This window comes from Dendrobates tinctorius, unplaced genomic scaffold (genome assembly GCF_039654945.1).
Source record: "Dendrobates tinctorius isolate UK_male_01 unplaced genomic scaffold, ASM3965494v1 ptg000038l, whole genome shotgun sequence".
Taxonomy (NCBI): Eukaryota; Metazoa; Chordata; class Amphibia; order Anura; family Dendrobatidae; genus Dendrobates; species Dendrobates tinctorius.
In genome coordinates this window covers 9512604-9535570 of record NW_027361706.1, presented here as the reverse complement: position 1 = coordinate 9535570, position 22967 = coordinate 9512604, and the positions used below count along the sequence as shown (strand labels likewise).

At 48.9% G+C, this 22967-nt stretch overlaps 1 protein-coding gene across 15 annotated transcripts in view; it reads left to right on the top strand.

Annotated features, from left to right (window-relative positions):
• Positions 1-1675: 1675 nt before the first annotated feature.
• The window catches only part of CACNA1D (calcium voltage-gated channel subunit alpha1 D), a 361717-nt gene continuing 340425 nt past the window's right edge, over positions 1676-22967 (top strand). For 8 of the 15 annotated variants that reach the window (XM_073574168.1, XM_073574169.1, XM_073574171.1 and 5 more), the window contains exon 1: positions 1684-1865. In XM_073574168.1, the coding sequence (XP_073430269.1) occupies positions 1838-1865 (28 nt within the window). In that variant the 5' untranslated portion in view covers positions 1684-1837. Of the gene's footprint in view, positions 1866-22967 lie in introns of all 15 variants that reach the window. The other 7 variants (XM_073574161.1, XM_073574160.1, XM_073574162.1 and 4 more) reach the window with 3 other exon arrangements.

Below are 22967 nucleotides of genomic sequence, written 5' to 3'. Positions count from 1 at the left end.
AGCAGAGCCGCATGTGTATGAGGTGGACGGAGAGGAGCCGTGTGTGTACTGAGCGGAGCCGCAAGTGTACGAAGTGTACGGAGTGGAGCTGCATGTGTATGAGGTGGACGGAGAAGAGCCGTGTGTGTACGGAGCAGAGCCGCAAGTGTACGAAGTGTACGGAGCAGAGCCGCATGTGTATGAGGTGGACGGAGAAGAGCCGTGTGTGTACGGAGCAGAGCCGCAAGTGTACGAAGTGTACGGAGCAGAGCCGCATGTGTATGAGGTGGACCGAGAGGAGCCGTGTACAAGGTGGACGGAGCGGAGCCGCGAGTGTATGAAGTGTACGGAGCGGAGCCGCGAGTGTACGAAGTGTACGGAGCAGAGCCGCATGTGTATGAGGTGGATGGAGAGGAGCCATGTGTGTACGGAGCGGAGCTGCGCATGTACGAGATGTACGGAGCTGAGATGTGCGTGTATTTTGGCATGGGAGGCCCCATTTGAAAGTTTGCATCGGGGCCCACAACTTTGTAGTTACGCCACTGCTGATCATCATAGCTGGCGGTTCTGACTGATGGCAGAATCAGCATTAGGGTGGGCTGTCAGTCAGTGCCAAGGGTGTTGTTACATAGAGAGCAGTGACTGAAACCTCGCAGGCGCCACCCCTATGACTGGAAGCCGAACGCTATCGGGAGGAATAAAGTTAATTTCCTCCTGGCAGTGAGGCTCTCAGTGCTGGATCAGGACGCTATTAACCTGCAGATTAACCTCACATCGGCAAGTTAATATTCTTATTTCACATGACAGGTTCCCTTTAAGACACCGCAGTGTATTGTATAAGAAACTACAGAATCTCCTAAAAGGAGTAAAAAAAATAAAATAAAAAAAAATGGAAAAATCAAAAAAAGATAAAAATTAAAATCACCCAACTTGTCATATTATTAAAATATAAGAAAATAAAAAGATGAGTCCAAACGAATAAAATATTGTGATACTTCGCCCACAAAAAAAATAAAAAAACAAATCAACAAAAAAAGCAGCAACAAAAAAATAGTTTTTACTGCAAAAAAAACAAAAAAAAAAATCATGGCACATGGCACTGCAGATATTATTCTAAAGTGCTACCGTAAAGGGAAGAGATCTCAGAAATTGTGGTCAGTAAGGGGTTAAAGAGGAGCAATCAGATAGAATTACATTTCTTTGCCCCTGTTGAGGGGTCGCAAGGTCCTGACCAGAGGTAGGTCTCTGCGATATTTCCAGGAGGAACAGCACAGTGCAGAGCTCTAGATGTCCCATATGGCGTCTAGGGAGTGATACGTGCCGGTCTCCCAATGCATATGTATGCGGTATGTATGCCGCAGTCGCACATTGTTCTCCCCTGTGTGTACAACGCACATATAACCGCGCTCCCCGCTCCCGCTGCGAGGACTGACCGCTCTCCATCCTCCCCGTGCTGAAATGAACAGCATCTCTAGCTCTCAGCCAATCAGAAACGAGGAGTGTGCTGCCGTCAGCCAATCGGCTTCCGGATATATATATATATATATATAAAAAACATGCACGGCCCCGCCCTCAGAAGCGAAGGTTATTTTGCTGATCACGTGACTCGGAGCGCAGGGAGTTAATCCCAGCTCCGCCTCCTCCCCGCAGGGCACGTTAACCCATTCTCCACCAGTAAGCAGTGACAGGAGCCAGGAGCGGTTGCCATGAGAACCACGGTCGCCCGGATGTGAGAAGATGCCGGCCGGAGCTGCCAGGGATCGCCCGGTGCCTCATCAGTGAGATGGGGGGCGGGTAGGAGGGGGCCGGACCGGAGAGTGTACGCGGCTCGGTGCGGGATCTCGGCTTTCTCTGAAGGATGGACGAGCCGGGGGAGCTCGCTGGAGGTAGGACGATGGAGGACAGGGCTGTGTGATCACTGACATCCCGACACCCCCATGTCACTGCCCGGTCACTACTCCTCCTGGACCCCGAGGATATACCTTCATCATAACCCCCATCATCCGTCCTGTCAGTAGTCCTCACTGTGCCGGGAGCCAGGACACCGGGAGCTCGACCTGACAGTGCACCTGCTGCCCCCCGACCTGTACCTGACCCCACACCTGCCCTACAGGACCAGAGCCCCCCATACTGCACCTACTGACCTGTGCCTGACCACACACCTGACCTACAGGACCAGAGACCCCCATACTGCACCCCCCGACCTGTGCCTGACCACACACCAGACCTACAGGACCAGAGCCCCCATACTGCATCTACCGACCTGTGCCTGACCCCACACCTGCCCTACAGGACCAGAGACCCCCATACTGCACCTACTGACCTGTGCCTGACCACACACCTGACCTACAGGACCAGAGACCCCCCCCATACTGCACCTACTGACCTGTGCCTGACCACACACCAGACCTACAGGACCAGAGACCCCCATACTGCACCCCCCGACCTGTGCCTGACCACACACCAGACCTACAGGACCAGAGCCCCCCATACTGCACCTACTGACCTGTGCCTGACCACACACCTGACCTACAGGACCAGAGCCCACCATACTGCACCTACTGACCTGTGCCTGACCACACACCTGCCCTACAGGACCAGAGACCCCCCCCATACTGCACCTACTGACCTGTGCCTGACCTCACACCTCACCTAAAGGACCAGAGACCCCCATACTGCATCCCCCGACCTGTGCCTGACCTCACACCACACCTAAAGGACCAGAGACCACCATACTGTACCCCCCGACCTGTGCCTGACCGCACACCTGCCCTACAGGACCAAAGCCCCCCATACTGCACCCCCCGACTTGTGCCTGACCTCACACCTCACCTAAAGGACCAGAGACCCCCATACTGCATCCCCCGACCTGTACCTTACCCCACACCTGCCCTACAGGACCAGAGCCCCCCATACTGCGCCTACTGACCTGTGTCTGACCTCACACCAGACCTAAAGGACCAGAGACCCCCATACTGCACCCCCCGACCTGTACCTGACCCCACACCTGCCCTACAGGACCAGAGACCACCATACTGCACCCACCGACCTGTGCCTGACCGCACACCTGCCCTACAGGACCAGAGACCCCCCCCCATAGTGCACCTACTGACCTGTGCCTGACCTCACACCTCACCTAAAGGACCAGAGACCCCCATACTGCATCCCCCCGACCTGTGCCTGACCTCACACCACACCTAAAGGACCAGAGACCACCATACTGTATCCCCCGACCTGTACCTGACCCCACACCTGCCCTACAGGACCAGAGCCCCCCATACTGCACCCCCCGACTTGTGCCTGACCCCACACCTCACCTAAAGGACCAGAGACCCCCATACTGCATCCCCCGACCTGTACCTGACCCCACACCTGCCCTACAGGACCAGAGCCCCCTATACTGCACCTACTGACCTGTGCCTGACCTCACACCTCACCTAAAGGACCAGAGACCCCCATACTGCATCCCCCGACCTGTGCCTGACCTCACACCAGACCAAAAGGACCAGAGACCCCCATACTGCATCCCCCGACCTGTGCCTGACCGCACACCTGCCCTACAGGACCAGAGCCCCTCATACTGCACCTACCGACCTGTGCCTGACCTCACACCTGCCCTACAGGTTCAGAGCCCCCCATACTGCACCTACCGACCTGTGCCTGACCCCACACCTGCCCTACAGGTTCAGAGCTCCCCATACTGCACCTACTGACCTGTGCCTGATCCCACACCTGCACTACAGGACCAGAGCCCCCCATACTGCACCTACTGACCTGTGCCTGACCTCACACCTCACCTAAAGGACCAGAGACCCCCATACTGCATCCCCCGACCTGTGCCTGACCTCACACCAGACCTAAAGGACCAGAGACCCCCATACTGCACCCCCCGACCTGTACCTGACCCCACACCTGCCCTACAGGACCAGAGCCCCCCATACTGCACCTACTGACCTGTGCCTGACCTCACACCTCACCTAAAGGACCAGAGACCCCCATACTGCATCCCCCGACCTGTGCCTGACCTCACACCAGACCTAAAGGACCAGAGACCCCCATACTGCACCCCCCGACCTGTGCCTGACCGCACACCTGCCCTACAGGACCAGAGCCCCTCATACTGCACCTACCGACCTGTGCCTGACCTCACACCTGCCCTACAGGACCAGAGCCCCCCATACTGCACCTACCGACCTGTGCCTGACCCCACACCTGCCCTACAGGACCAGAGACCCCCATACTGCACCTGCCGACCTGTGCCTGACCCCACACCTGCACTACAGCACCAGAGCTCCCCATACTGCACCTACCGACCTGTGCCTGATCTAACACCTGCCCTACAGGACCAGAGACCACCATACTGCACCCACCAACCTGTGCCTGACCTCACACCTGTCATACAGGACTAGAGACCCCCATACTGCACCTACCGACCTGTGCCTGACATAACACCTGCCCTACAGGACCAGAGACCACCATACTGCACCCACCAACCTGTGCCTGACCTCACACCTGTCATACAGGACTAGAGACCCCCATACTGCACCTACCGACCTGTGCCTGACCCCACACCTGCACTACAGGACCAGAGCCACCCATACTGCACCCCCCGACCTGTGCCTGACCCCACACCGGCCCTACAGGACCAAAGCCCCCCATACTGCACCCCCGACCTGTACCTGACCCCACACTTGCCCTACAGGACCAGAGACCACCACATTTCCCCCCCCCGACCTGTACCTGACCCCACACCGGCCCTACAGGACCAGAGCCCCCCATACTGCACCCCCAAGCTGTGCCTGACCCCAGACCTGCCCTACAGGACCAGAGACCACCATACTGCACCCCCTGACCTGTACCTGACCCCACACCTGCCCTACAGGACCAGTGCCCCCATACTGCACCCCCTGACCTGTACCTGAACCCACACCTGCCCTACAGGACCAGAGCCCCCCATACTGCCCCCCCTGACCTGTGCCTGACCCCACACCTGCCCTACAGGACCAGAGACCCCCATACTGCACCCCCTGATCTCCGCCTGACCCCACACCTGCCATACAGGACTAGAGACCCCCATACTGCACCCTCCGAACTGTGCCTGACCCCACACCTGCCATACAGGACCAGAGACCCCCATACTGCACCTACCAACCTGTACCTGACCCACACCTGCCCTACAGGACCAGAGACCCCCCATACTGCACCCACAACCTGTGCCTGACCCCACACCTGCCCTACAGGACCAGAGACCACCATACTGCACCCATAGACCTGTGCCTGACTCCACACCTGCTCTACAGTACCAGAGCCCCCCATACTGCACCCCCCGACTTGTGCCTGACCCCACACCTGCCCTACAGGACCAGAGCCCCCCATACTGCACCCCCCAACCTCTTCCGGACCACACACCTGTCCTACAGGACCAGAGCCCCCCATACTGCACCCACCGACCTGTGCCTGACCCCACACCTGCCCTATAGGACCAGAGACCCCCCCATACTGCACCCCCTGACCTGTACCTGACCCCACACCTGCCCTATAGGACCAGAGACCCCCATACTGCCCCCCCCCGACCTGTGCCTGACCCCACACCTGCCCTACAGGACCTGAGCCCCCCATACTGCACCCCCCCAACCTGTTCCGGACCACACACCTGTCCTACAGAACCAGAGCCCCCCATACTGCACCCATCAGCCTGTGCCTGACCACATACCTGTCCTACAGGGCCAGAGCCCCCCCCATACTGCATCCACCAACCTGTACCTGTACCCACACCTGCCCTACAGGACCAGAGCCCCCCATACTGCACCCCCTGACCTGTGCTTGACCCCACACCTGCCATACAGGACCAGAGCCCCTCATACTGCACCCACCAACCTGTACCTGAACCCACACTTGCCCTACAGGACCAGAGCCCCCCATACTGTACCCACTGACCTGTGTCTGACCCTAAACTTGCCGAACAAGGCCAGAACCCCCCCCCCCATACTGCATCCACTGATTTATGTGTGACCCCACACCTGCCCTACAGGACCAGAGACCCCCATACTACACCCACCGACCCGTACCTGACCCCACACCTGCCCTACAGGACCAGAGCCCCCCATACTGCACCCACCGACCTGTGCCTGACCCCACACCTGACCTACAGGACCAGAGCCCCCCATACTGCACCCACCAACCTGTGCCTGACCACACACCTGTCCTACAGGACCAGAGCCCCCCATACTGCATCCACCAACCTGTACCTGAACCCACACCTGCCCTACAGGACCAGAGCCCCCCATACTGCACCCACCGACCTGTGCTTGACCCTACACCTGCCCTACAGGACCAGAGCCCACCATACTGCACCCACCAACCTGTGCCTGACCCCACACCTGCCCTACAGGACCAGAGACCCCCCATACTGCACCCACCGACCCGTACCTCACCCCACACCTGCCCTACAGGACCGGAGACCCCCATACTGCACCCACCGACCTGTACCTGACCCCACACCTGCCCTATACGACCAGAGACCCCCCCCATACTGCACCCCCCGACCTGTACCTGAACCCACACCTGCACTACAAGACCAAAACCCCCCATACTGCACCCACCGACCTGTGCCTGACCCCACACCTGACCTACAGGACCAGAGTCCCCCATACTGCACCCACCAACCTGTGCCTGACCACACACCTGTCCTACAGGACCAGAGCCCCCCATACTGCATCCACCAACCTGTACCTGAACCCACACCTGCCCTACAGGACCAGAGCCTCCCATACTGCACCCACCGACCTGTGCTTGACCCTACACCTGCCCTACAGGACCAGAGACCCCCCCATACTGCACCCACCGACCCGTACCTGACCCCACACCTGCCCTACAGGACAGGAGACCCCCATACTGCACCCACCGACCTGTGCCTGACCCCTCACCTGACCTATACGACCAGAGACCCCCCATACTGCACCCCCCGACCTGTACCTGACCCCACACCTGCCCTACAGGACCAGAGCCCACCATACTGCACCCCCTGACCTGTGCTTGACCCCACACCTGCCATACAGGACCAGAGCCCCTCATACTGCACCCCCTGACCTGTGCTTGACCCCACACCTGCCCTACAGGAACAGAGACTCCCCATACTGCACCCACCGACCCGTACCTGACCCCACACCTGCCCTACAGGACCAGAGACCCCCATACTGCACCCACCGACCTGTGCCTGACCCCACACCTGCCCAATACGACCAGAGACCCCCCATACTGCACCCCCCGACCTGTACCTGACCCCACACCTGCCCTACAGGACTAGAACCCCCAATACTGCACCCCCCCGACCTGTGCCTGACCCCACACCTGCCCAACAGGACCAGAGCCCCCCATACTGCACCCCCCAACCTGTTCCTGACCACACACCTGTCATACAGGACCAGAGCCCCCCATACTGCACCCACCAACCTGTGCCCTGACGACACACCTGCCCTACAGGACCAGAACCCCCATACTGTACTCACCGACCTGTGTCTGACCCTAAACTTGCCGAACAAGACCAGACCCCCCCATATTGCACCCACTGATCTGTGCCTGACCCCACGCCTGTCATATAAGACCAGAACACCGATACTGCACCCCCAACAAACTCAACTTGACCCTAAACTTGATCCACAAGACCAGAAATCATACTGCACGGTCCCGACATCAAGAAACTGACCCCAATCTGTAGGCCATGTTATTGAAACTGACCTAAAAATTGTCCCAGAAGGCCGAAACCCCCCCAGTTGCACACAGAACTCTGCACCTGACCACAAACCTTATACACTAGACCAGATCCTACAGAACCTCCATACTGCACTCCAAAACCTTGTACCTGACTCCATATCTGTCCCATAAAACACAACCCCTCCTACTGCACCCATCATTCCGAATTTGACTTCATACCTGATCCGCACGACAAGAAACCCCCATACAGCACATCAAGACATTGCACCTGGCCCCATACCTCATCCACAAGATCAGAAAGCCCATATTGTGCCTCCAAATCCTGAACTTGATCTCATAACCACACCCCAGGCTATTCCTGCTCCCCAATTTTGTGAACCCAACCCCATAATCAGACCCTACATCCAGAATCCCCATACTGTACGTCAAGACCCAAAATGAAGAGCCTGAGCCCACACGGACCCAACTCTAAACCAGAAATCTCATAATGCACCTAAAGATCTTAAACCTGATCCACAAGATCTGGACCCTCAACACTGCACCCCGAAGTCCTGACATTGACCCCATATCTGATCCAGAAGACCGGAAACCCCTTACTCAAGCACCTTACTCAATACTCTCACCCCAAGACAAGAACCCTGTAGCCCTCACTCATCTGTGCTTCTAGTACTCACTCACAAGACCAGAAATCTGTCCTTCACCTCTGGCACCCCACCTAAGGCCCACAAATTGGATACAAAGTTCTTTTTCATCTGAGCCCGATACCGTGCTCTCATCCCTGAGCTCATCTACAGTGCTGACCCATATCCAGAATACAAAAAATGGACACCTTCAATTGTCATCCTAAAGCCCAACTCACTCCCGGCCACCAGCTGACATCCCGAGGCTTCCGGTCTGGGGCAAGCACAGGAACTCACTATGTCCTTAGCCGTTAGCTGCCCATGGATGTAACGTTCCCTTCCTATTATTGTATCCTTCTCATAGGTCACATGTAATGATATTTTATAGGACCGTTCCCATCGTTGCCCTACCTGATGTGAAAGTCATGGCTGATTGTTCCCTGACACCATGTCAGTAAGATTTACTGACCAGGACAAATGATGGAGCATGTGCAATCAGTTCTGCAGTCCGTAAAACAGATTTCCTTGATCAGAGCCGACCCTAGACATAATGATTCTGCCAAATATTGACCCCCATTTATTGGTAAATCTCTATATCATTGTGTGACGGGGAAAGTCAGTGCTACAGAGCTGTCAAAATATTGCTCTGAAGTGCCCAGCTTTTGCATGAGCTCCGCACTCACAGCGGTGTACGAGTTCAGTAGTAACTCTATGCATCCATGCACCTATAGACTTTCTATTGAGCCCATACACCGTTTTGTGCGCACTGATCATGCACTTCATCGCAAAAATTTATGATCGATCATTGGGTGTCTCAGGAACTGGACCCACAACTAGTAAAGAACACTATGTAATTTTGTAAAACTTTTTGAGGCTGGGGCTACACGGTGACTTTGACCACTGCACAGGTCAACTGAGCAGTGATCGCTGTATGCTGCTGCTGCTACATCGCAGTGTATTTCAAGGGAATGGGGTTGTATTGCCACCCAGAAGGTAAACTGCAAAAAGTTTGGATTTTTTGGTAACTTGCTTGCTGCGGCTGTGCGGTACCTTGCTTTTCACAATGCAGCCCCATTCACCTGCGGTACGACTGGCAGCAGCCTGCAGCTTTAGGCTAAGGCAACATGGTGACTTTGGCCACAACACAGAATCAAACAAGGGTGGCCAAATCCTTGGTGCTTGGTCATTAAAGTGTCACCGCATTTTCTACCTCTAATCTGCCACCGGGGTATTGTACCAAGACGGTAAGAGGTTACTAATGATGCCCGTGTGCAAAATGCTCCTTGCAGTTTAAAGTATAAAATCAATATAAAGGGAATCTGTTAGCAGGTTTTTGCTGTGTAATCTGAGAGCGGCATGATGTAAGGGCAGAGACCCTGATTCCAGTTATGTATTCCTTACTACCTGGTTCCTGGTGCAGTCTTGGACGTATAGGAACATAGAACATAAATTCTGCCGTGGTCCATCCACTGAGAAATGCCGTTGTGTCGTTCCTTTTCTAGAAAGGAATTAACCCTGATGTGTTTCTAGTCCGTCACTTTGGGTATTGTCTGTAGATTATCTGTCAAACTCATCACGTTAATTGCAGCCGCTCTCGGTTATGGAGCTCTGTCCCCGCGATACACAAATCTCTATTCTTATGCTCGTGAAGCATTCCCTGATTATATTGAAGGGTTAATGGATTATGTATAGGGGATTATGGCTTCACGTATTCTGCCCATCACATGAGGCATATACGCTGACTTCACATTTACGTCAGAATCTAAAATATATACAGAAAACATCTAAAAGAAATCTAAAATACATGTAAGTGATTTTGCATAAATCATAAAATTTATTAAACAAAATATAAAATCGAAAATATTTACAAAATCAATGTAAAATATGAAAATGATAAAGAAAACCTTTTTATTATATCGTGCTCAGAAGGAAAATTAGCATCATTTCATTAGAAAAAGAAAAATTTGGGAATATGAATTTATTAAACAGACTCGTTTATAGCAGGATTCATTTTCAACGTTTCAGCCCATCGGGCCTTTATCAAGGATATTTAGATAAATACATACAGAGGTGTGTAAAAGTTTGGGCACCCGTGGTCGAAATTAGTGTTATTGTGAACAGTTAATTAAGCAAGTTGAAGATGAAGTGATCTCTGAAAGTTAAAGATGACACCTTTCCTTTTGTATTTTTGGCAAAAAAAAGTGTATTTTCATCTTTGACATTTAAAAAAAAAAAAAATGACTAAAAGGAAATTGAGCTGATGCCAAGGTTTGGGCCCCCTTTATGGTTGGTACCTAGTACCCCTTTTTGCAAGTATCACAGCTTGTAAATGCTTTTTGTAGCCAGACAAGAGTCTTTCAATTCTTGTTTGAGGGATTTTCATCCATTCTTCTTTACACAATCCTTCCAGTTCTGTGAGATTCCTGGGTCGTCTTCCATCCTCTGCTATTTTGAGGTCTAGTCACAGATTTTCAATGATCTTCAGATCAGGGGACTGTGAGGGCCAATGTAAAACCTTCAGCTTCCGCCTTTTGAGGTCGTCTATTGTGGATTTTGACATGTGCTTAGGACCATTATCCATTTGTAGAAGCCATCCTCTTTTCAACCTCAGCTTTTCTTTACAGATGGTGTTATGTTGCATCAAGAATTTGTTGCATTTTTATTGAATTCATTCTTCCCTCTGCCTGTGAAATCATTCCCGTGCCATTCATAGTAACAGTTATTAAGGTTGAAGGGAGACTTTAAGTCTCTAGTTCAACCCATATCCTATCCTAACCTGCCCTAACATGTTGATCCAGAGGAAGGCAAAAAAAACCCATGTGGCAAACAGTAAGCTTCACATTGGGGAAAAAAATTCCTTCCCGACTCCACATACGGCAATCAGACTAGCTCCCTGGATCAACGCAATATTAAGGAAACTAGTGTATATACCCTGTAATATTATACTTTTCAAGAAAGGCATCCAGTCCCTTCTTAAATTTCAGTAGGGAATCACTCATTACAACCTCATATGGTAGAGAGTTCCATAGTCTCACTGCTCTTACAGTAAAGAATCCGCATCTGTGGTTATGCTTAAACCTTCTTTCCTCCAGACGTAGAGGATGCCCCCTTGTCCCCGTCACAGGTCTAAGAGTAAAAAGATCATTAGAAAGGTCTTTGTACTGTCCCCGCATATACAGTTGTGGCCAAAAGTATTGACACCCGTGCAATTCTGTCAGATAATACACAGTTTCTTCCTGAAAATGATTGCAAACACAAATTCTTTGGTATTATTATCTTCATTTAATTTGTCTTAAATGAAAAAACACAAAAAGAATTATCCTAAAGCTAAATTGGATATAATTCCACACCAAACATAAAAAAGAGGGTGGACAAAAGTATTGGCACTGTTTGAAAAATCATGAGATGCTTCTCTAATTTGTGTAATTAACAGCACCTGTAACTTACCTGTGGCACCTAACACGTGTTGGCAATAACTAAATCACACTTGCAGCCAGTTGACATGGATTAAAGTTGACTCAACCTCTGTCCTGTGTCCTTGTGTGTACCACATTGAGCATGGAGAAAAGAAAGAAGACCAAAGAACTGTCTGAGGACTTGAGAAACCAAATTGTGAGGAAGCATGAGCAATCTCAAGGCTGCAAGTCCATCTCCAAAGACCTGAATATTCCTGTGTTTACCGTGCGCAGTGTCATCAAGAAGTTTAAAGCCCATGGCACTGTGGCTAACCTCTCTAGATGTGGACGGAAAAGAAAAATTGACAAGAGATTTCAACGCAAGATTGTTCGGATGTTGGATAAAGAACCTGGACTAACATCCAAACAAGTTAAAGCTGCCCTGCAGTCCAAGGAAACAACAGTGTCAACCCGTACTATCCGTCGGCGTCTGAATGAAAAGGGACTGTATGGTAGGAGACCCAGGAAAACCCCACTTCTGACCCCGAGACATAAAAAAGCCAGGCTGGAGTTTGCCAAAACTTACCTGAAAAAGCCTAAAACTTTTTGGAAGAATGTTCTCTGGTCAGATGAGGCAAAAGTAGAGCTTTTTGGGCAAAGGCATCAACATAGAGTTTACAGGAAAAAAAAGAGGCATTCAAAGAAAAGAACACGGTCCCTACAGTCAAACATGGCGGAGGTTCCCTGATGTTTTGGGGTTGCTTTGCTGCCTCTGGCACTGGACTGCTTGACCGTGTGCATGGCATTATGAAGTCTGAAGACTACCAACAAATTTTGCAGCATAATGTAGGGCCCAGTGTGAGAAAGCTGGGTCTCCCTCAGAGGTCATGGGTCTTCCAGCAGGACAATGACCCAAAACACACTTCAAAAAGCACTAGAAAATGGTTTGAGAAAAAGCACTGGAGACTTCTAAGGTTGCCAGCAATGAGTCCAGACCTGAATCCCATAGAACACCTGTGGAGAGATCTAAAAAAGGCAGTTTGGAGAAGGCACCCTTCAAATATCAGGGACCTGGAGCAGTTTGCCAAAGAAGAATGGTCTAAAATTCCAGTAGAGCATTGTGAGAAACTTATTGATGGTTACCGGAAGCGGTTGGTCGCAGTTATTTTGGCTAAAGTTTGTGCAACCAAGTATTAGGCTGAGGGTGCCAATACTTTTGTCTGGCCCATTTTTGGAGTTTTGTGTGAAAAGATCAATGTTTTGCTTTTTGCCTCATTCTCTTTTGTGTTTTTTCATTTAAGACAAATTAAATGAAGATAATAATACCAAAGAATTTGTGTTTGCAATCATTTTCAGGAAGAAACTGAGTATTATCTGACAGATTTGCAGGGGTGTCAATACTTTTGGCCACAACTGTACTTATACATTGTAATAAGATCACCCCTAAGCCTTCGATTCTCCAAACTAAATAACCCCAAGTGTAATAACCTGTCTTGGTATTGCAGACTCCCTAGTTCCCTAATAACCTTGGTCGCTCTTCTCTGCACCAGCTCCAGTTCAACTATGTCTTTCTTATACACCGGAGACCAGAACTGTACACAGTATTCTAAGTGTGGTTGCACTAGTGACTTATATAAAGGTAAAATTATGTTCTCCTCATGAGCATCTATGCCTCTTTTAGTGCATCCCATTATTTTATTTGCCTTTGAAAATAAATTCGCTGCAACACAACCCCAAAGCATGATTGATCCACCCCCATGCTTAATGGTAGGCAAGATGTTCTTTTCCCTAAATTTTGTGCTTTTTTTTTTTTTTTTTCTCCACACATAAGATCATTGTGGCCAAGGTGTTCCTTTTTAACCTCATCGGTCCTCAGGACTTGTTTCCAAAATGCATCAGGCTTGTTTAGATGTTATTTTGCATAATTGTGATACTGAATGTAAGGGTTTCATACCCATATGTGTGGGAAAAAAAAAAAACGTTCCGATATCAGGACTGAAAAAATGGACGAGTGTCATGCGTCTGCAACGCAATTTTTCTCACATAGTATCTGTATGACATCCATATGACATGTGTATGCAATGTGGTTTTTTTTTTTTTTTTTTTTCTCTGCAACTAGTTTTCTACAATCAATTACAGGACCATTTACAGTGTTCTATGCCACAGAATGGTAATGTATCCATAAAAAACGGATGGCATACGGATTTCTCCCCCCCCCCCTTTGGCCCCATTGAGTTGCATTGGAGAATCTCATTCGAGATACGCAGCAAATGTTGCGATTTTTTTTTTTTTTTTTTTTTTTTTTCTTTCCTCAGTCCGATTTCAGCTGAGAAATAAAATCGCAGATGAGCTGTAACTCATTGAATAACATTGGTCAATCCGATTTTTTTTTTTCTTGGATTGCACTCGTCCGTTTTTCTCGCAAATGAGTATGAGCCCTTAAGGTGAGGGCACAGGAGAGGTTTTCTTCTTATGACTCTTCCATGAAGGCCATATATGTGCAGGTGTCTCTGAACAGTAGAACAATATAACACAACTCCAGAGCTAAATCTTTCTGAAGGTCTTTTGCAGTCAAGCGGGGGTTCTGATTTGCCTCTCTAGCAATTGTACGAGTAGCTCTCACTGAAATTTTGCTTGGTCTTCCAAATCTTATCTTGACCTCCACTGTTCCTGTTAACTGCCATTTCTTAATTACATTTCATACTAAGGAAAGGCCGACTTGAAAACGTTTTGCTATCTTCTTATATCCTCGCCTGCTTTGTGGCCCTCCACCATTTTCATTTTCAGAGTGCTAGGCAGCAGCTTAGAAGAACCCATGGCTGCTGTTTTTTGGCACAAGGTTAGAGGAGATATTCAACAAGCTATAACCCTAACAGGCTAATTAAGGTCTGAAACCTTGGTCAAAGTTATCTGAGCACACAAATCTTCAGTGGTGCCCAAACTTTTGGATAGACCCATTTTCATTAGTTTTGTTGTTTCTAAATAATTATGAACTTGCTATTTCTTTGCATTATTTGAGGTCTGAAAGCAATTTAATTTTGACCAATTTTCTTTAGAAAAATATTAAATAAAAATATTTAAAATAAATCTCAAAAAATTAACATAAAATTATTCTAAACTATATACAAAAACTTAATACATGCAAAATATATATAATCAAGTACAAAAATGGTTTCTAACAGAAAATCTATATATAAAAATAAAAAATATAAAATATGTAAATATCTAATATTTAAATTGGTCTGTGGGGCTATAATATCGTGATCCTGTCCTCCTCCTGTCAGTAATTTTGGGTGTATAGTAATGATGCTTCCAGTTGGGAGAGTATCACACTGGTTCTGTAATGTCTGGGGCTCCCGCCTTAATGTTACATAGGTTATCATGATGTGGCTGCTGCTTTTGTTTGCATGGAGGGATTAAGAGATATATACAACTTTTTCCGTCCATGCGGGGGGGGGAGGTGCAGACATAATATCATTCCATACGGTGGGGGAGGTGCAGACATAATATCATTCCATGCGGGGGGGAGGTGCAGACATAATATCATTCCATGCGGTGGGGAAGGTGCAGTCATAATATTATTACATGCTATATGTTTTCTTGTTTGGAGGTCATACAGAACAGGTGATGCTGCCGAGACGTATGAGATTGAATTAGAAGCAGTAGACAATCGGAGATAATGTATGTATATGTGAGTGGCTCCTAAATTGCCCCATAAACTGGATGATTGATGGTGACAGCGAGCAGTTTGTACATCGTGGAAGACTTTGCATGCAATAATCCATAACGTTATTATGTTGTGATATTAAACCATCGCCAGTCCAGTGATTCAGGAATTGATTGAATTATATTGGTTCACATGCAGTCATTTCTGCAACTTTCCCGTACATCGGAATGGGCTTATAGAAGTCTCCATTCTTGCAACTTCAGATCCACAGATCTGATTTTCAGCCTCCAAAAAGTCTTTGCCCCAAAAAAGTCAGTGAGATGTAGAGTTTTTATCAATGGAATGACTCGGTTATTATCCACACCACCATGCCATTACTTTCTTTTGACACTTCTGAAGCATCAGTATAAAAAGGCGACATGGCGTTCAAGTCACATATCTAGGATAGGTTCAGATCTTTCTTCATCGGAGCAGAACAACAAAACGAATGCCAGGTAATGAGGTCAGTTGCATTTCCATCATGGAGTCTGGCATCTTTTTTGACGGAGAGTAGTGCGGCTTGTTTTAAGGACACGATCAGTTGGAATAAATCGCTGCTCCTCAGGGTCTCGCCTCAGTTGATTTTAATAGGGGAGGAAAATGTGGTCCTCTTCTAACGTCCTATCACGATATGGCCTTTTAGATGTAGGCCATCTAATATCCCAAAGGCTTCCAGATACATTAGATTAAAGTTGTCCAAACCCATCGATATTGGCATGATAGACCAACCATCTAATGCAGTGTTCCCTGTTATGAATGGGTCACCGAGGAGGAGAGCAAGCCCAAGCTAAGCCACAGAAAACCAGAGAGGTTGGTAACTAAGCGGATTGCAGACTCCTGATCCTATCCAAAAAACTAGCAGTAGCCGTGGAGCGTGCCTACGATGATCCTAGACACCTCGGCACAGCCGGATAGCTAACTAAGCCTAAAGCAAGAAAGGGGAAATCTAAACTGCCCCAGAGCAGACCCCAAAGGAATAGACAGCCCCCAAACATATATTGTCGGTGAGACAAGGTGAAAACACAAACGCAGGTAGGAAAATAGACTGAGCAAATGATGTCCAACACGTCTGATGCAAAAAACACTGAAGTCGCACGACTTCGCCCCCACTATATCAGCACTCTAGTATATTCTGAAAGCTGAGCAAAAAGAGGCCAATCTAATAAGGGACAAAAACAAACTGGCACAAGCAGTAACATATGGACGGTGATTCAGCACAGCCCCAGCCGGAGCTGGCTGACCCACACAAAACTGAGATAGACAAAACCAGATCAAATGCAAACAGAATAGCAAATGAACACTTAGCTGAACATGCAGGGACTGAGCTGGAAACATCAGACCTCAGGAGGCAGAAGAAAATCAACAGCAGGGATAGAGGGAGTCAGCTGTCTTAAATCCCAATCTGAAACCCCAGATCTCTAATCGTCTTCCTCATTATCAGGTGGCAAGCCTCTGTTAATCAGATCAGCTCCATTACCTCCAGTAACCATCAGAGGGCGCCCAGAAAGAGAACTCGCAACCCTTCTGTCAATCTGACCAGCTCCACTACCTTCAGTAATAACCAGAAGGAGGCCAGAAAGCGAATTCACAACAGTTCCCCCAAATCCAGTTCTCAGGACCCACCAACAGATCATGTTTTCAGGATCTCCTTAGTATTGACCAAGTGATAGTTCCATCGTCAGTGCAATACTGAGGAAATCTAGAAAACAAGATCTGTTGGTGGCTCTTGATGACTTGAGTTGGGGAACACTGATCTAATGCATATGTAGACCTCCTGACTTCCAACCTACAAATTATTTTGGAGGGAGAGAAGGCTCCGGTCTATTGAATTTCTACAACTGATCCTTTTATTCATCGGGAAATAAGCCTCAGCAAAAAGAATCCGACATCAGCTCTTGAGAACATAGGAGCCTTCACCCGAGCTGAATGTTCCTGTGTATGGAGGAGTCGGACTGTTGGCTGAACAGTCAATGACCGCTATGTACAGTGATCAACCCACAACTTTCCATCCATCTAAAGGGTACTTCACACATAGCGAGATCGTTAGTGAGATCGCTGAAACGTCACAGGCTTTGTGACGCAATAGGGACATCGCCAGCGATCTCGCTACGTGTGACACATAGTGACGACTCCCTGCTGCGATATCGCTGATCGTGCTCGAATGTCCTAGGCCATTTTTTGATCGTTGGCGTCCCGCTGGCCAGCATGCATCGCTGTGTTTGACACCTTAACGACGAGCGACCTCGTTGGCGACTCAGAACACATGGACGCAGGCGTGAGTCATCAGAATAGCTGCTGTGTGACAAGGTTCCTACGACCACCGAGGTTGTTATACGGATCGCCGGTCGTTGCTGAGTCGTTGAGTAGATCTGCCTGTTTGACTGCTTACTAGTGACCATGTAGCGACGTACCAGCGATCCTTACCAGGTCGTATCGTTGTCGGGATCGCTAAGCTTGTGGTCTGGAGAACACTTCTAGGATATAGTCAGACAATGCAATGGAAGTGCCATTTTTGCCACGAATCTCAGCAGAGATCACATGGATTTTGTTCATGGAATCTCCAAAATACTCTCTACCACCAACCACTGATTGCAGATAGTATCTCCAAAGCGTGATGCCAGAGCCAATGGGCAGGAGTGTGGACATGCAAATCCATGTCAGGCTGGAAGAGATAGGCAGGCAGCAATCCGGAAGCAGAGACAGGAAACAGTTGAGTCACATCCGCGTACCGGAGCTCTCATATACCCTTACCTCAATACCGCCTTAAAGGAAGTCTGTCAGCACAAAACGACTGTTCAAACCAAGCACGGGCGCTCGGTGCACCCTTGGCGTGGCCGAAGAGAACAGTGCAGTTTTCTCTCTTCTGACTCCTGTAAAGTCAGAGCTTTCAATCGAGGAAGAGGATGGAAATCAATGGAAAACAAGTAGGTGGGCTGTTCACTGAAGGGTGCGCCCAATATCCTTATATGACCCCTTTACAGGGGCTGATGAATGACAAAAAATGTTTTTCTTAGGAACCGTGTAAACGTGCGCTTCATTCAGCCGGCAATTTTTTGCTTTTTAGTTGGCTGATCCACTTGATCCTTGATCGTTGCTCGTTTTGGGCTGCCGCTTGGCTCCTGGTGGGTGTCCTTGCTGACATTACTGCTGGGTGCACTATGTTCAGTCAATAGCGACTATTAATGGGGTTCTCTACTATTATTTTGGGCACTTGATGATAGGGACACTCTTCTGGTGTAGCGGAGTCAGTTTCTTGCACCGTTTCTCCATTTTTCCTGCAGCATCCAGAATCTCCCATATGATTTCAGCAGCTCGCCACGTTTCGGTTTCGTACCCCCCGGTGCAGCAGCTCCGCTAACCCCACAATAGGCAATCAGCGCTGCATTATACACATCCGGACTTCTCAGCAGCGTGGTACCTTTAAGAGATTAATGACAATTCTCTCTGTAATCCTTTGTCCTTCTGTGCCTCACCGGGCGCAGGATACAGACCTCGCTCTCCCAGATTTATGCGCCGTATTGATTTTTTTGCACAATAATCGTTTGTTTTGGTCCGGCCTCATCATCGTAGGATCAAGCGGACGTCTCCTTCGACCAGAAATCTTTAAGTTAAGGACAAAATTATAAAGGATTCCTGCGCCGCCGTCACCTGTGTGTTCTCCTAAGTAGTTCACGTCTCTGTCGTGAAATTGTAGAGTGGGAATCGCTCTGAAAAGCTTTTTAGGGGAGACATTGACGGAATAATTACGTGTTTATGCAATCCGTGCTTCTCCATCAGGAAAGCTATATTATCAGCACAGTTCTGCAGCGCTCAGTTGACGGATAAACTGACCGTAACAACTGACGATGCAGCAAGTCAGTTAGTTCACGGTTACTCCAAGACTGCAAAATTGGAGGTACTCTCTAAACTTCGTAGTTATCAGATGGCATTTACACATCGATCATTTTGGCACAATTTTCTAGTTTTCTAAGAAAATTTGAGATGCTTATATGGCACCAGCATATTCCGTCACGCTTTACAAATATTGTCCCCAATGGGGCTCAGTCTAAAACTTCCTATCGGTTGGTCTTTTGGAGTGTCGAAGGACACCCATGCAATCTCCTTTGTCCTTGGTCGTATTTGAACCCAGGACCCCAGCTCTGAGTCCACCAGAAACAGGATCCTACATTTCTAGAGGAAGTAACACCCCTTTTGTGCCACCTATAAGTTCCAATATGGCCATGACTACACCAAAACTCCAAAACCAGAAATGGGTGAAAAGTGCAGAAGTCAGGTCTGAGTTATTGTTGCTTGTATATACTGTGCTTAAAAATGGCTGCCATACTGTGTATATGGCCTCCAATTAACCTACGGTAATTTAAATAGGCTAATCCAAATAAGCAGAGCAGGTAAAATTATTGCTTACCCATAGTACAGTCACAAGACTATCAACACCACCACAGACGCCCCGACGTGCGTTTCACGCTGGTTTAAGTATGTTAATAAAGTGTAATCCATTTTATCTATGTTTGTGGCCTTACAAAGAATAAAGACTTATGCATATGGTCATATTTTCGGTCTGACAAAACCTGCTAGCACTCATCCCCATGTTATTCCATGGGGCCAGGCACGTGTCAGATTTTTTTCCTCGGATTGAGGCTGTCCATGGAAAGTCGCACCATTCCCGAGTTTGAAGTGATTATCACTCGGCCATGTAAGTCAGAGTCCATGGAAAACTTCGGACTCCACTCTGATGACATCCGAGTGCTGTCCCATTTCTGTGCGCTGGCAGAATGGAGAAGATGGAGACCATTTTCTCTCCATCTTCATATCTGAGAAAATCGGATCACACTGGGATAAGAATTTGACTTGCATAATTAATCCGATTCTCTTGGATGAAGGAATACGCCTGACATGACACTTTCCAATCAGTGCTGAGTGTGTTGGACTTTTTAAGGACACACCCCTTTGACAAGATAATGGAACACCCAGTTGTCATAAGAGAAGATCAACACCACGCAGAGATCTAGGAAAACATATTGTATGGGGCACTTAAGGATTTGCTAAAACAGACATGTTACGAGGGGTGACGGCTTCTCCTGGGAAGAGAAGTGATGGGGTGGAGAGCACGAGCGACTTTACCCGTAGTGTCCATTCCCAGTCTCACACTATTTGCATCGTTGCCCTTTTAATTTCAATCTGGATTACGGTTTTACTTGTGTTGTAAGATCTAAGATTTTCGAGAAATCTCTGCAGATAGATCTATCATGTTGCAATGAAAGCTAAAGTAAAAGCTCAGATTCAAGTCAATTGCATTTGTGTCTCTCCCCTGATATAAACCTATTACCCACAGTGATTCATTGACCTAGAGGAGAACAAGTGCTGGGAAATTAAATTGTCAGGGCTTGTTGTCCTCGATGGTATCAGCAGAAGGCAACCATGTACGGAGCGTGGAGAGGAGCTGGTGCCGTGGAGAGGAGCTAGTACCATGGAGGGGAGCTGGTACCGTGGAGAGGAGCTGGTACCGTGGAGAGGAGTTGGTGCCACGGAGAGGAGCTAGTACCGTGGAGGGGAGCTGGTACCGTGGAGAGGAGCTGGTACCGTGGAGAGGAGCTGGTGCCACGGAGAGGAGCTAGTACCGTGGAGGGGAGCTGGTGATGTGGAAAGGAGCTGGTGCCGTGGAGAGGAGCTGATAGCACGGAGAGGAGCTGGTAGCACGGAGAGGAGCTGGTGCCACGGAGAGGAGCTGGTGCCACGGAGAGGAGCTGGTGCCGTGGAGGGGAGCTGGTACCGGTCGAGTGGAGCTGGTACCGTGGAGAGGCGCTGGTACCATGGAGAGGAGTTGGTACCGTGGAGAGGAGCTGGTGCCACGGAGAGGAGCTGGTACCGTGGAGAGGAGCTGGTGCCACGGAGAGGAGCTGGTGCCACGGAGGGGAGCTGGTACCGTGGAGAGGAGCTGTACCGGTCGAGTGGAGCTGGTACCACGGAGAGGAGCTGGTACCGTGGAGAGGAGCTGGTGCCGTGGAGGGGAGCTGGGACCACGGAGGGTAGCTGGTACCGTGGAGAGGAGCTGGTACCATGGAGCGGGGGACTGTTGTTACATGTGCTATAGTCTGAATTGTACCTGTGAGTCCAGGTAGTTCTTCAGGTAATAGATGTGTCGTATCAAATTTTGTAAATCTATTTGCCCAATGTGCACACAGGGCGTCACATGTAACCGCAAGGCTACTGTCACTGCGACCTAACTCCACCATGACCACCTTCAGCGTCAGACTCAGAAAATTACAAGCTTTTTATTATTTTGGTTTCCCAAGGAATGAAACGCACAGGGATGTGACGGTGCATGGATATCACACTGCAGGGATAATGCACACAGTGATGTCACGCTGCAGGGATAATGCACACAGTGATGTCACGCTGCAGGGATAATGCACACAGTGATGTCACCCTGCAGGGATAATGCACACAGTGATGTCACCCTGCAGGGATAATGCACACAGTGATGTCACCCTGCAGGGATAATGCACACAGTGATGTCACCCTGCAGGGATAATGCACACAGTGATGTCACCCTGCAGGGGTAATACACACAGTGATGTCACCCTGCAGGGATAATGCAGTGATTTCACCCTGCAGGGATAATGCACACAGTAATGTCACGCTGCAGGGATAATGCACACAGTGTTGTCACGCTGCAGGGATAATGCACACAGTGTTGTCACGCTGCAGGGATAATGCACACAGTGTTGTCACCCGGCAGGGATAATGCACACAGTGATGTCACCCTGCAGGGATAATGCACACAGTGATGTCACCCTGCAGGGATAATGCACACAGTGATGTCACGCTGCAGGGATAATGCACACAGTGATGTCACCCTGCAGGGATAATGCACACAGTAATGTCACGCTGCAGGTATAATGCATACAATGAGGTGACAGTTTTTTATAGTTATCAAGTAGCCACTTCAGAGATAACAGGGCCTCTAGCACCATCTATTGGAAGTAGCAATCCTTATAGTCAATATCAACCCTTCATAGAGCCTTGCCACATGAAATAGGGTAAGAAGCTGAACAAGAAATGTTATTTGCAGACATGTTTCAGGATGTTTACCCCTCAGCAGAACAAAGCAGAAGAATTTGTTAGCCAATTGTTAGCTGCTCTGCCTGCTACCAAGGTAGTTCTCATGTTTTCACTATGGGTAAGAGCAAATAGACACCTCAGACTGCCGGGTGTTATGGGTGTCTCTCATATAAGTAATAATTTGAAGCGATTACAGAGCACCTCTCACTTGACATACATTTTTGCCTGGTCTAAATGCCGCTGTTGTCCTGAGTCCGTGTGGTTTTTTTTTTCTTTTGACCGTGCGGCTCTCCATTCCCGAGCCTTATTTCCTGCATGAAAAATCTAGTGTCTTTATCCAAATGGGAGAACTTTGCAAGACGACGCCCAGAGAGAAGAGGCTGAGTGTCACGCCCAGTTGGCTAAAGATACCAGATTTATGTGCAGAGAAGATTTGGGCCATTTCTTGGGAACGGAGCGTCGCAGAAACAAATGAGAAAGATCGCCAGATTC